Below are 13,503 nucleotides of genomic sequence, written 5' to 3' on the forward strand. Positions count from 1 at the left end.
TGTTTTTAAGTTAAAGAGTCTTAAAATGCAACATTGTATCTTTTTATAAAAATATATGCAAAGAATGGGAAAATGCTTTTTGAAGTTTTACATGAGACCTTAAAGTTTCTAACATTTTTCTACTCCCACTACTAATAGCTTTCCAAACCCATGCTATAAACAAAATGGCCTCAAATCCAAAAAAAGTAGAATAAAAAGTTCCCATTTGGATGCCTTTTGGATTTCATGCAAATTCTTTTTTTTAAATCCTTTATTTCTTTAGTTTTAAAGTCTATATATATATATATATATCAATTATGATCAGTTCTCATGCAAATTTTGGGAGGCTTCATGCAATCTCTAGCAAATACGATCTAGGGGATCAAAGCAAGCCCGTGCTAGTAAATTAGCATGTATACCCATGCTAATCCAATTCCTAAGATTGGATTAGCAAGAGTCTACATGCTAATCCAATTCCTAGGATAAGATTTGCATGAGCCTACATACTACTCTGATCCCAAGGATTGAATTAGCATGAGACAGTAGGCTAATTCAATTCCCCGGTTAAACTAGCCTACAAGCTCATGCAAATTCAATATTAGGGATCTGACTTGTGGAGCTTGCACACTAATTTGATCCCCAAGATCTCATTAGGGTGAGCTTGCATTGTACTCCCATCCTTGGGTTGGATTAGCTTGCAACCTACAAGCTAATCCAATCCTAGGAATCATATTAGGGTGATACTTAAAATGTGAGCCTTTAAATTTAGGAAATAAACAGAGGAAAAAATATAAATATTAATGAAAACCCTTAACAGAAGAGCTAGTTGTGATCAAAGTATACAAATTTTAACATTTTATAATAAATCTTTATAGTAAATTTAACACTTAGGTGCTTAAGCTTGACTAGTGACTATATTTACCACAAGAAAAGTACTTTTACGAGAAAATAAATTTAATTTGATATTTTCTAATATTTATGATTAGCTCATGGGTGAATCAATAGCATCAGTAGATGCCTCATGTTTTGCCAATTGATTTGATATGCTAGATAACCTACTTTTGATTATAAAATGAAAGTTATGGTATGGTTGTTTGAAGTTTGGCAATTTTTCATATGACTACGTCAAAATCTGATCCCATGTGTAGCCTATTTGCACATGTGGGCAAAATTTTGATTCCTAAAAGCTCAAAATTGCATGAAGGCTTAAGTGCATGCAATTTTTAACGATCTTCCACAAATAACATATCTCAAGAAAAAAGTAGTTTCGGATGTGAGGTTGGAATGCCTTGTAACCCCATTGATTGATGGCATAACCAACGAATCTATGCTAGTGTTTTTGGGATTGTGAATCCAAGATGTATTCTAGCAGCGGTACAAAATTGAAAGAATGCATGATTATGATATTCATCATCGTTGTTGGAGTGAATGAATCATATGCATCAACCACTCTGAGTCTAAATGTATAGCGCAACGGTGATTCACATTTTGTGGGGATCTTGAAGGAATGCCATCCACTTCGATGGAGCCCCACTCCAAGCTACTCTGGGTTGAGAGCAATGCATGCAAATGCCATCCACTAGTGTCACTCTAGTGACTTTCGGTTTGTTGTATGTGACCCCACAAAGAAGAAAGGGGGTGGAGCCATGGGAAAGAGAAGGGAGGGGATGAATAAGGATAAACGGGGGGAGAGGGAGTGGCACAAAGGCATTACAATGGAAATAAAAGAACACTCGAAACAACTCATGGAGAGCAAAGAGAGCTTTTATTCCAAACTTGTACAAACAACAAGTGAAGACCAAAAGTCAAACTTTGGCCTTTTACACATTTCCACCTTTTGAAGAGAGGGCCAACCCTATGTAAAGAATAAGGGAGAGAGATAGGAGACTCAAGTTCAGCTTTCTTCACAACACACAAAAGAGAGAGGACACAAGGTTGGAGGGTGAAGCCTTTCTTCACTTTTGCACACAACAACAATAGAAGAGGGAAATACCCTATATGTCGAAACCTAGAATACGTGGTTCATATGTGAACCCAAACCAAAAACATACGTGGTAGTCTAACTACACCACGAGTACAACTAACATAGGCGGTGACATAAATGATAGTCATCCAGGAGATGTATCGGGGGTAGAGCTTGATATCTCAACACTCCCCCTCAAGCTCAAATCCATCTCACATACACCAAGCAAGCTCCTAAATCTGCGAAGCTTCTCGGTACCCAATGCCTTCGTAAAAATATCAGCCACCTGCTCCTCAGTGCTGACATAGACAAGATCAATCTCACCAGCTAGAACCTTCTCTCTCACAAAGTGATAATGCACCTCAATGTGCTTCGTTCTAGCATGATAAACTGGGTTATTAGCAAGCATGATGCTGCTAATGTTGTCACAATGAATGACAACTGCTGCATGAACTGACTGTCCCATATCTGCAAGTAGCTTCCGTAACCAAGCTACCTCACATGCAGCCATTGCTGCACCCCTGTACTCAGCCTCTGTGCTCGACAAGGCAACTGTTGGCTGCTTCTTGCTGCTCCAACTGATGGCACCACTCCCAAGGGAAAACATAAAACCACTAGTAGGTCTCCTGTCTGAGACACTACCAGCCTAGTCAGCATCTGTGTATCCATGTACCTGTAATGCACACCCAGCTTCATAAAACAGTCCATAATGCAATGTGGACTTCACATACCACAGTATGCGCCTAGCCGCATCCAAATGTGGCTTCCTCGGTGCCTGCATAAACTGACTCACCAGCCCCACAGCATAGCTCAAGTCTGGTCGGGTTATAGTCATGTAAATCAAGCTACCTACTATGCGCCTGTACATAGTAATATCTTCAAGAAGCTCACCTGACTCTGCATTGAGCTTCACATTCTGCTCCAATGGAACAGAGATAGGCTTACAGCCTGTCATCCCATATTTGGACAGCATGTCCAAACCGTATTGCCTTTGCAACAGCCATATCCCACTCGGGGATCTAATAACCTCAATGCCCAAGAAGTAACGCAGCTCTCCCAAATCCTTCATCTCAAATTTCTGCTTCAACAGCAGCTTCACTTCATTAATGTCTGCATCACTATCACCTGTAATAATCAAGTCATCAACATAGATGACTATAAGCACAATCCCTCTGTTTGTCCTTTTCACATAAAGTGAAAAATCTGAATTGGAAATCTGAAATCCAATAGTGACAAGATATTGCCCTATCTTGTCTGACCATGCCCTCGGCGCCTGTTTTAAGCCATACAAGGCTTTGCGCAACCTGCATACAAAATCGGGGTGTGCTTTATCCTCATAACCTTCTGGCTGCATCATATAGACCTCTTCCTGCAAGTCACCATGCAAGAAGGCATTTTTCACATCCATCTGATGCAAAGACCATCCCTTTGCAGCAGCCATAGCAATTACTGCTCTCACAGTTGCCATCCTTGCAACTGGGCTGAAAGTTTCCTCATAGTCAATTCCATATGTCTGTGCAAAACCTTTGGCAACCAATCTTGCCTTGTACCTGCTAACAGACCCATCAGCATTGTGCTTTACTTTGTAAACCCACTTGCAGCCAATAGCCTTCTTATCATGAGGCAAAGGCATCAAATCCCAAGTGTGGTTTGCATCCAAGGCAGCCATCTCTTCATCCATAGCTGCTTCCCAATTTTTAAGCCCTGCTGCATCCTCAAAACATGTGGGCTCTGGCTCCTCTAGAACCTTGACCATATAAGCATAGTGATGTGTTGTATACCCATCATATCTCAGCCTGTCAACTGGATACTTAATACGAGTGGACCTCCGTACAACTGGATCAGTTGCAGGAGTCTTTAAATCATGCCTGCTTTTCCTTGCACCAGGTGTAACAACAAAAGGAATCCCAAGTTCCTCATCAAGGCTCATTTCAGAGCCACTTGACTCTCCATCAACATGAGAGCTACCAGCAGGCACATCAAACACTGGAGCATGGTCCACTTTTTCTTTTCCCTTATGTGATACCTGCACAACACTATCAGGACTGCCATGTGACGATTCACTAGATCTCAATCTCCCTGTCCATGCATTAGATCCACTAGTAGAGGACTCTCTGGGTCCACTCAAGGCTTGAGATTGCTGCTCTGCATTTATTGCAGCATTCCCATTTCCTGCATCTGCATCTCCTACCATAACAGTTGGTGCATACCAGCTGCTCATTTCATCAAAAACAACATCTCTGCTCACTTGCATTTTGCGGGTGGAAGGGTTATAACAGCGATACCCTTTCTGGTGCTGAGCATATCCAATAAAGATGCATTTTTCTGCCTTTGGATCCAGCTTTGTTCTCTTCTCATCAGGAACATGAACATAAGCTATGCAACCAAATACCTTCAAGTGAGAAATATCTGGTTTTTGGCCTGTATACATTTCTTCAGGCGTCATACCATGGACAGCTGCAGTGGGGGTTCTGTTCATAATATAAACAGCAGTTGCTACTGCTTCAGCCCAAAAATAATCAAGCATGTTTTTCTCATTTAGGATCGCCCGTCCTACTTCTGCAATATGCCTGTTCTTCCTTTCTCTGCAACCCCATTCTGCTGAGGGGTAGACCTGCATGAGTACTTCCTTTGAATTCCCTGTTCTTTCAGATATTCACAAAATTCTTCTGAAAAGTACTCTCCCCCTCCATCAGATCTTAGCACTTTAATATGCACACCTTTCTCTTTTTCAACCATGGCCTTAAAAGCCTTGAAATGGCTGAACACTTCACTTTTGTGCTTCATAAAATAAATCCACACCTTCCTAGTGTAGTCATCAATAAACGTCACATAATAATGGCATCCACCAATAGAAGCAGCTTTGGTTGTCCAAACATCTGAATGGATCACTTCCAAAGGTCTTCTGCTCACCTTAGCATTTTTGGGAAATGCATGTCTAGCCTGCTTACCCATTTGGCATGCTTCACATACCTTTTGCATTCCCTCAACTCTGAATTTAGGCAAACCTGCAACAATGTTTTTCGTTTGCATAGATTTCAGCCTTTGTATATTCACGTGCCCAATGCGCTTGTGCCATATCTCAATATCTGCAATGACACCTCTCCCATGCGCAAACATAGCAGCTTTCACCTCAGGCATATCAGCATCCAAGGTGAACATTCTTCCATTTTTGTTGCCTTTCGCAACCAAGCGGCATTTATTTTTCAAGTCCTCAACAAAGCATCCATCAGGATTAAATCTAACCTGCAGACCTTGCTCAACCATCTGGCCAACTGAAACCAGGTTCTTAGTGATTTTTGGAACATGAAGTACATCTGCCAAGTACTTTGTTTTGCCATCCTGCAAAGCCAATGGCACTTTACCAACCTGCGTAATTGGATGCGCAGTATCATCACCTGTTTCAACATAACCTGGCTTATCCAAATTTCTGACATCATGAAACCACTCACCATGACTAGTCATGTGGTTAGAGGCACCTGAATCAACATACCAAACATCATTGCAAGCTGCAGCATCTCCTGACATGGAGTTAACCATATGCTGCATCACAAAAAGGTGCTCATTTCTGTCGTCACCATGCCCACTTGATGATGCATAGTTGCTTTGCTGCAACTTTCCACTTTTGATGTCATTCTGCTTTTTATAGCATGTATTCTCCTTGTGTCCAGGCTTTCCACAATAATAGCATTCTATGCTGCTATTTACTTGCTGGTTCCTTTGCCATGAACCACGGCCTCTTTGGCTCCCCCTGCCTCTAGAACTACCACGTCCTCCTCCATAGGACTGGTTTTCCTGTTGTTGCTGTTGGTTCTGATTTCCTGCACGGCCACCAGAACGGCCTCTTCCTCTACCTCTGCCTCTACCTGTATTCGAGTAGAAAGCAGTCTCTTGAGAAGTTGAGGTGGCTGAACCACCATTCCTTTGCTCTTCACTCAGCAAGAGAGCAATAAGTTCCTAAAAATCAGGAAATGTTTCACGGACTCCAATGGATGTCCGAAATTGTGCATAATCTTTCCCAAGACCATTCAAGGTCACGGACACTAAGTCCTCATCATCAACAGGTGCTCCAATGGAGGCAAGAGAATCTGCAAGGCCTTTCACCTTCAAGGAATACTCATTTATATTCAGATTTTTCCTTTGCACATTGTGCAACTCCTGCTTTAGCTGCATCTTTCGTGCTTTGGTATTTGTGCTATACAGCTTCACCAATGTATCCCATGCCTCCTTAGGCGTCTCTACATCCTGTATATGCACAATCATAGAATCTGAAATGCTAACAGACAGCCAATACAAGCATTTTCTGGCTTTTTCATGCCATTCTTTAAAGGCCTTCAATTCAACAGGAGTGGGAGCAGCACCCAAAACTGGTTCTGTAGTTTCACCACTGATGTAATCCCAAACTCCCTTTCCCATAAGGAAGTTTGTCATCCTGAACTTCCATGCTTGGAAGTTGTTCTTGTCAAGCTTCTCACTGACAATGGTAGACAGATTCTCAGACATTTTACAAATCACGAATTGCAACAGCAACCTGTAAACACAGCAAATGCCTCACAAGGGCAAATAGCAAAGCTTCTGCGAAAAGCCTCACAGGGGCAGATCTGCAACACTGACGAAAGTGGTATTTCACCACACAGTCACTTCCTCGTGACGATTTTGCATCAACAGGCAACAGGCATGAATCTGCAACTCCCAATATCTCTGCACATAGGCATATGATGCAATTTCTGTGGCACCTTTTCCACCGACTAGCCGCGCGGTGGTCGCACAACAAAAACAGGGCCTTTTTCTGAGTGCCCGCGAAGAACTTCCGCCTTCAAAACGGGCCCCGAAACGGCCTCAAATCAGAAAAATAAAGTCACGAATGGGCTTCGCCCTCTCCCGCAGCATATACTGCGCTCTCGCTGCACCGCGAAGGGCCTCTCAATCTGAAGCAGTGCACTCCTGCACTTCTAGCTGTGCTACCTGCAGAGATTTGCTCCCAAACTCGAAATAGGAAAGCTACACTGGTCCTCTTACCAGGACACCACAAACTTGGCTAGCTTTCTTGAGCTCCTTACCACGAACAAGGCTCTGATACCATGTAAAGAATAAGGGAGAGAGATAGGAGACTCAAGTTCAGCTTTCTTCACAACACACAAAAGAGAGAGGACACAAGGTTGGAGGGTGAAGCCTTTCTTCACTTTTGCACACAACAACAATAGAAGAGGGAAATACCCTATATGTCGAAACCTAGAATACGTGGTTCATATGTGAACCCAAACCAAAAACATACGTGGTAGTCTAACTACACCACGAGTACAACTAACATAGGCGGTGACATAAATGATAGTCATCCAGGAGATGTATCGGGGGTAGAGCTTGATATCTCAACACCCTATTCACTCTCTCTCTCTCTCTCTCTCTCTCTCTCTCTCTCTCTCTCTCTCACTCTCTCTCTCTTCTCAAATACAAATATCTTGGGCTCATATGGTTCCAAGGCATGCTCTCACTCTCCCCTTTATTTGGGATCTCTTGTAGCTTCACTTCCGTTGATCTTTCTTTGCATGTTGAAAATGGTGCCTTTGCGCCTTTGTTAACCAATGCAATGAACATGTAGCCCAATGGTGACTCACATGTCGTGGGGATATTGAAGGAATGTCGATGGAGCTTCCACTCCAAGATACTATGGGTTGAGAGCAATGCATGCAAATGCCATCCATAGTGTCACTGTTCACTTTGTGGCAACAAGGGACAGAAGTACAATCTAAAGCAACAACGAAGATTTGACCGTTGTGTGTCTAGAGTAGCAGCAAAGTTGTGCTTGTAATGTCTTGAGCCTGAAAGATGGTATGAGGAATCTTGAAGGATGAGGATAGCCAAAATCCTCTCTTGAAAAGATCCAATCATTCGTTTAAAATCAAGATCTAGAGAGAGAAAGACTAAAAGCCTACACTTTTTGAGGTCCCCCCTCTTTGTGGACGGACTCAAAAGGCTACCCCACTTTGTGTAGAGACTTGAAAGGTCCCCCCACTTTGTGTAGGGATTCATGAGGTTCCCCCACATTTGTGGAGATGCAAAAGGTCCCCCCACTTTGTGTAGAGACTCAAAAGGCCCCCCCAAAAATTGGAGGGACTCTTGTCCAAAAGGTCTCCTACAAAAGAGGTCCCACCATGGAGGTACCTACACATTGTGTAGAGACCAACATGTATAAATATCTCTCAATGGAATGAAGCTTTCACTCTTTGGGGTGTAGTATTCAGTTCACGTTAGTGTTCATGTGCTTGTTCTCCTTGGGTCCATGCCCCCTTAATGTGATAGCATGCTCGAACCTTGCAATCTCCCATCCTCGCCCCTTCTTCTCCTCTTCCTCCTCCTCCTCCTTCCTCCCTCTCCTCCTCTCCTCTCGTCCCCCCTCCTCCTCATCGTTCCACCTCCTCTTTCCTCCCTTGATCCTCCTTCTCAACCCTTTACCCCTTGAAGTCACAAAGGAGACTAGCTCTCCACTCCTCAACCCTGGACTCCTTCTGAACCTTGCAACCCTCTCTGAACCCTGGAACTCCTAGTTAGCTCTCCTACCCCTATACTCCTTCTGAAGCTTGCAACCTCCTTCTTAACCCTTGAACTCCCATGGAGGCAAGAGCCTCATTGTGATCCAGCCCTCTTTCTCACCTATTCGAGTATGAGATCTGCTTTCTACAATGAGCAGCGACACGAATATAGGTGACCAACGCCCTCAAGAGCTGGACATGGGAGAGCTAGAGACAACATTTTGACACTGTTAACTGGGAGGTTAGCGCCTGAAGCAAAAGTAGAGCATGTGTTTGCATGTGTGAAAAAGAAACCCCTTTGAAAAATATTCAAGACACATCCCTCAAGGCAAAAGAGTGAAAAAATACTTCCAATTGGTGCAAAAGGATGAGATTTACATCCTAAACAATATTGACTTACATAAGCACATTAATACACTAATCACAAAAAATCAACCCTTAAACGCGCCACATCATATAAAAGCAACAACCCTCCCCCTCCCCCAGGCCTCTCACTTATTTCCCCTCACTTTTCCAAGCCACTTTCATCTCTCTTCCATCTCCAAATTCTATCAAGCTTCCATATTTTCTGCAGACTATCTCCATTTTTCGTCCTCCATCTTCCATCCACCATCTCCACCACCACCACCACTTTTTCTGTCCAACATCCCCCTCCATGTCCCACTCACCATGTCCATCTCCACTACCACCATTTCCACCTCCCATCATCTCCCTCCCCATCACCTCCCCTTTTTCCATCCATCCCCCTTCTGCACCATCACTTTTCTGTCAAAACTCCCCCACCTCCATCACCTCCACCTCTACCACTCAAGGTAATCGCCCTTCCTCTCTCCACGCTACCATCTCTCTACCTTCCTCTACACCCCATCTCTCTCCACTCCACCATCTCTCTACCTCCCTCCATCCCCCTTTCCCCATCCACCCCACCATCCCCCGTCCACCCCACATCTCTCTACCTCCCTCTACACCCCCATCTCCCTCCCCCCTTCCTCCCACCATTTCTCTACCTCCCTCTACACCCCATCTCTCTCCACTCCTCCATCTCTCTACCTCCCTCCATCCCCCTTTCCTTCCCACCATTCCCCCCTCCACCCCACCATCTCTCTACCCCCCTTTACCCCCCCATCTCCCTCCCCCCCTTCCTCCCACCATTTCTCTATCTCCCTCTACACCCCCATCTCCCTCCCCCCTTCCTCCCACCATCTCTCTACCTCCCTCCATCTCCCTTTCTCTCTCCACCCCACCATCTCCTTCCTCTCTCCACTCCACAATCCCCTCACCTCTCTCTCCACTCCATCTCTCTCCGCCCCACTACTCCCTTCCTCTCTCCACTACACCTCTCTCCCCTTCCTCTCTCCACTCGACCATCCCCTTCCTCTCTTCACTCAACCTCTCTCCGCCCGTTCACACCCTTCCTCTCTCCCTCATCATATGCTAACAATACAAAGATGAGAGATGTGTCGCTTCTTTCTACTGGATAACTTTTCTAGTGTCATACTCTAAAGTATGGCACTTGGACATACCACTTGTAACAGTCCATCCTACGGATCAAGATCGGATTCACAAAGAAAAACAAATGTCTATGCGCACAAGCTGAATGACACCTATGGTCCATGATTCTTATTGTGGAAGGCCATTTAGTGACGCATAACATATTTTACATACTTGATTTTGCAATGGCAGTAGTATTTAAATTGTCAACCATAAGCCTTCCCTAATCATGTGCCCATAGACATGTATAAGTAATTGATACACAAGACTACAAACGGCAGATTTTCCATAACATGTGCAGGCACTGCTACACTTTGTATGTCTGGATTTTCAAGCACTTTTTATGTTGAGGCAGGCCAATAGAGAAGCTTGAAACGTCACAGTGCTGGAGCACTTTGAAGAGCTTCGATTGCTTATCCTAAAAAATCTCTCCTCCCTCATTTGGATGAGTACTGCACTTCAAATTGATTGTGAGAATTGGTTGCATCATTCTAAACCTGCTCTGTGTTCTTTTCATTCTCATCAACCCAGCAATGTTGGCTCACAATAATTACATGCCTCTCTCCATCTCATAAACGTCTCCCCGAGGACCTCTACTCTCTTTCAGAACAACTTCAATCTGGGCAACATCAGAATCATCTAATGAAAACATGAAGACTCTGAGATTGTCATCCAGGTTGTTAGTGTTCCTGAGCCCTACTATGGGGTGAACTGGCCCCTGTTGCATTACCCATTTCAAAGCTACATTGGCTACACTCACAGATTTCCTCGAGGCGACATCCGATAGAACCCCTAATAGCTTCTTCCAGAACGTATCACCTCCAGCTTCTTTCAGAATTCTCCAATACATTTTCAAACTCGACGTGTTTAAATCGACACGACGACCTGCAAGGTAGCGATCTGAAAGCAGACCTCCTGCCAGTGACCCATAAGTGAGAAGCTTGATATCCCTTTCCTTGCAATACGTAACCATTTGTCGAAGCGGCCTTCGATCGAGGAGTGAGAACTGAACCTGATTGCAAACCACCGGAACTCCGGCGTCCACAATTTGGGCAAGGGCATCTGTGCTCATGTTGGTGGTACCCACGCTAGTTATGAGCCCCTCCTCTCTCAAGTCCGTAAGAGACTTTGCCACATCCAGCATACCCGAAATCCCATAGTCCCACCAATGAAGCTGCACGAGATCCAGCTTCTGAACGCCGAGGGCCTTCATGGAACGCAGTATGCTTTGCTTCACGAAAGCAGGAGTAGGCTTATTGCTGAAAATGTTGGGGACGAATTTGGTGAAGACTTGAACCTGAGGAAGTGGGCTAGGGTCCGTTTTCTGGGCTTCCTGCCAGGAGGCAAGGAATTTACCGAGGATAGTTTCGCTAGGACCATAGATATCGGCAGTATCGAAGGTGGAGAGGCCAGAGCGGGAGTATAGGTCCATGGTGCGAAGCATGTCGGGCTCAGAGATGAAGCCATGGCCTCCAGCGAGGGTCCAGCAGCCATTGAGGAGGGGGGAGAAGGAGGTGGGAGAGAAATCGTTGAAGAGGACGGGGGGGATGGTGGATGGAAGCGAAACTGATGAAGATGGAGATGAAGCTCGTGCAGAGGATGAGGAGGATGTGGAAGCTATAGCAGAAGAAGAGGCCAGTCGCAAGCTTGAGGACATGGATAGGAGTGCAGACGCCATAGCCAGAGAGCTTGAAAGTTAACACCAACCGCACATTTTTCTACGTGCATGAGTTGTTTTCATCCAATCTTTCATTAGTTTGCTTTCATCCAATCTTTCTCCACGTTTGCGCTTGTTTCCACCACGTGTCTCAGCACCTGTGGCCACTAGTAGACGGCCTCGCATTCTGATCTCTCCTATGGAGGTTGCACACTATCAAAGGGATTGTGGCGGCCGGGCTTGCACCCACAACCAGATGCACGATTTGGGCTGCAAGGATACATGACCATGGTGTCCTTTATCTCACCCCTTCTGGAAATTCAGTTGGCTCATGAATGTAGAGAATTACATAGGAGCACTATCTTTGTTCAAGCTATGTAATATTGAGACACTTGTTAAGATGTAGACTCTTACATTGAATTTGACCAAAATCTCATTAGATTGAATTTTTGAAAGAAAGAATGCAAGAAAGCTAAAATGTGGAAAGCATTGTGATTACATATCTTAACTAATCATGCTTGTATTGGATCATAGTAGATTTTAGTCCAATTGGCTTATTTGGATTTTGCAAGTTTTGTTTTTTAAATAACAAGTCGAATTCATAAAAAGTGATGGTCAAACCGAACAAAAAAGACCTGATACAAAAAGTGGCCCATGTTTCGGGTTCATAACCCTAAGCCAACGCTTAAAGCAAAAAGGTATGCCCTACCCCACTAGGCTCGAATTTCAAGAAGGCACCTCCTATGCAAAGGGTATGAAGCCCTTGTAGCCTAACTAACATCCTGTAAGTTCGCTATCACCATCTTCAAGATAAATGTGGAACAGATGCCCCGAGGGATTTTGTGGTGAAAAACCACACGTGTTCCTACCCTCCCATATAGCAAGAAAGACACATGTCCTAACAAAGGGCCAACAAGACACCAGCATGGACTCTGATGGTAACGCATCACTAAGTAAGACTAATTTCTACTTCCCCCCTACATGGAATTTCGCCATACAAGTAACCTGACCCATCTACGACGGATTAGAGACCCGCTCCACTAGGGCTCAAGGTTGGGATCCTTAGGTTCCTTGAAGTTCAAGGATTCAAATTTCAGGTTTTAATTTACAAATCTTCGTATTTGAAAGATTTTTACAAAATTATCAAATTAAATCTTTAGCATTGCCTTTAGTGATGTTTTAATAACTCTCTCTCTCTCTCTCTCAATCTGAAAGTTTACAAATCTCAATGTTTGTATGCTTGCAAATTTTTAAACCAAACCCTGTAGGGAATTCATACAAGTCTAACATCCAAAGTTCTCTTTCACCTTAGGTTCTAGCCCTTGTTTTATGATTTTATGTAATTCAATGGTTGCATAATTTTCAAAGTGAATACTCTAATATCACCTTAGAGCCTTAGTAGCCTTCCCTCCCTCTGTTCTTGAAGATGAGTCTTTTTTCTCCAATTATTATTACCTAATCCCACAAAAGTGCAAAGTTTCCCTATAAAAGCAAGAGGTTGTGCATGTATAAAAGAAATATCCCCTCTGAATAATCTTAACTCTATTGTTTCCTTGACCAATACAGACCAAAAACTTAAGTTTCTTGCCAAGAGACTATTTATGCTCTTAAATTTGAGAAGTCTTTTAATAGATCTACTCTATGAGCTTTAGAAGTCTATTTGAGAAATAAATCAACATCACCAACCTAATCTATAGGTAGTGGAGGGGATGTACTTGTGGTGTGGACAGTTAGCGAGATGCCACCTGATTGGACTGCACTACCTCAGTGAAATTTCCCAAACAACAGGGTTAAGTCAACTATGGACCCTTTTTGAACAAATTGCTTTACAGTACCTCTCAAAAAAGTATGCCTCAAAGTTGCTTTCAAATTGTTTCTTTCTT

At 43.8% G+C, this 13,503-nt stretch overlaps 1 protein-coding gene across 1 annotated transcript; it reads right to left on the reverse strand.

Annotated features, from left to right (window-relative positions):
• Window positions 1–10,166: 10,166 nt before the first annotated feature.
• On the reverse strand, window positions 10,167–11,676 carry LOC147897034 (pyridoxal reductase, chloroplastic-like). Its single transcript, XM_087381796.1, has one exon. The coding sequence runs from the start codon at window positions 11,639–11,641 to the stop codon at window positions 10,514–10,516; it is 1,128 nt and encodes a 375-aa protein (XP_087237922.1). The 5' UTR covers window positions 11,642–11,676; the 3' UTR covers window positions 10,167–10,513.
• Window positions 11,677–13,503: the final 1,827 nt, after the last annotated feature.

Source organism: Dipteris shenzhenensis, chromosome 11 (assembly GCF_047967505.1).
Source record: "Dipteris shenzhenensis isolate YYH24624 ecotype China chromosome 11, Dip_SZ_1.0, whole genome shotgun sequence".
In the NCBI taxonomy this organism is placed as follows: domain Eukaryota; kingdom Viridiplantae; phylum Streptophyta; class Polypodiopsida; order Gleicheniales; family Dipteridaceae; genus Dipteris; species Dipteris shenzhenensis.

Bases quoted from the DNA above. Each gene is read 5' to 3' on its own strand.
- LOC147897034 (XM_087381796.1), bottom strand. From the start codon at position 11,641: ATGGCGTCTGCACTCCTATCCATGTCCTCAAGCTTGCGACTGGCCTCT.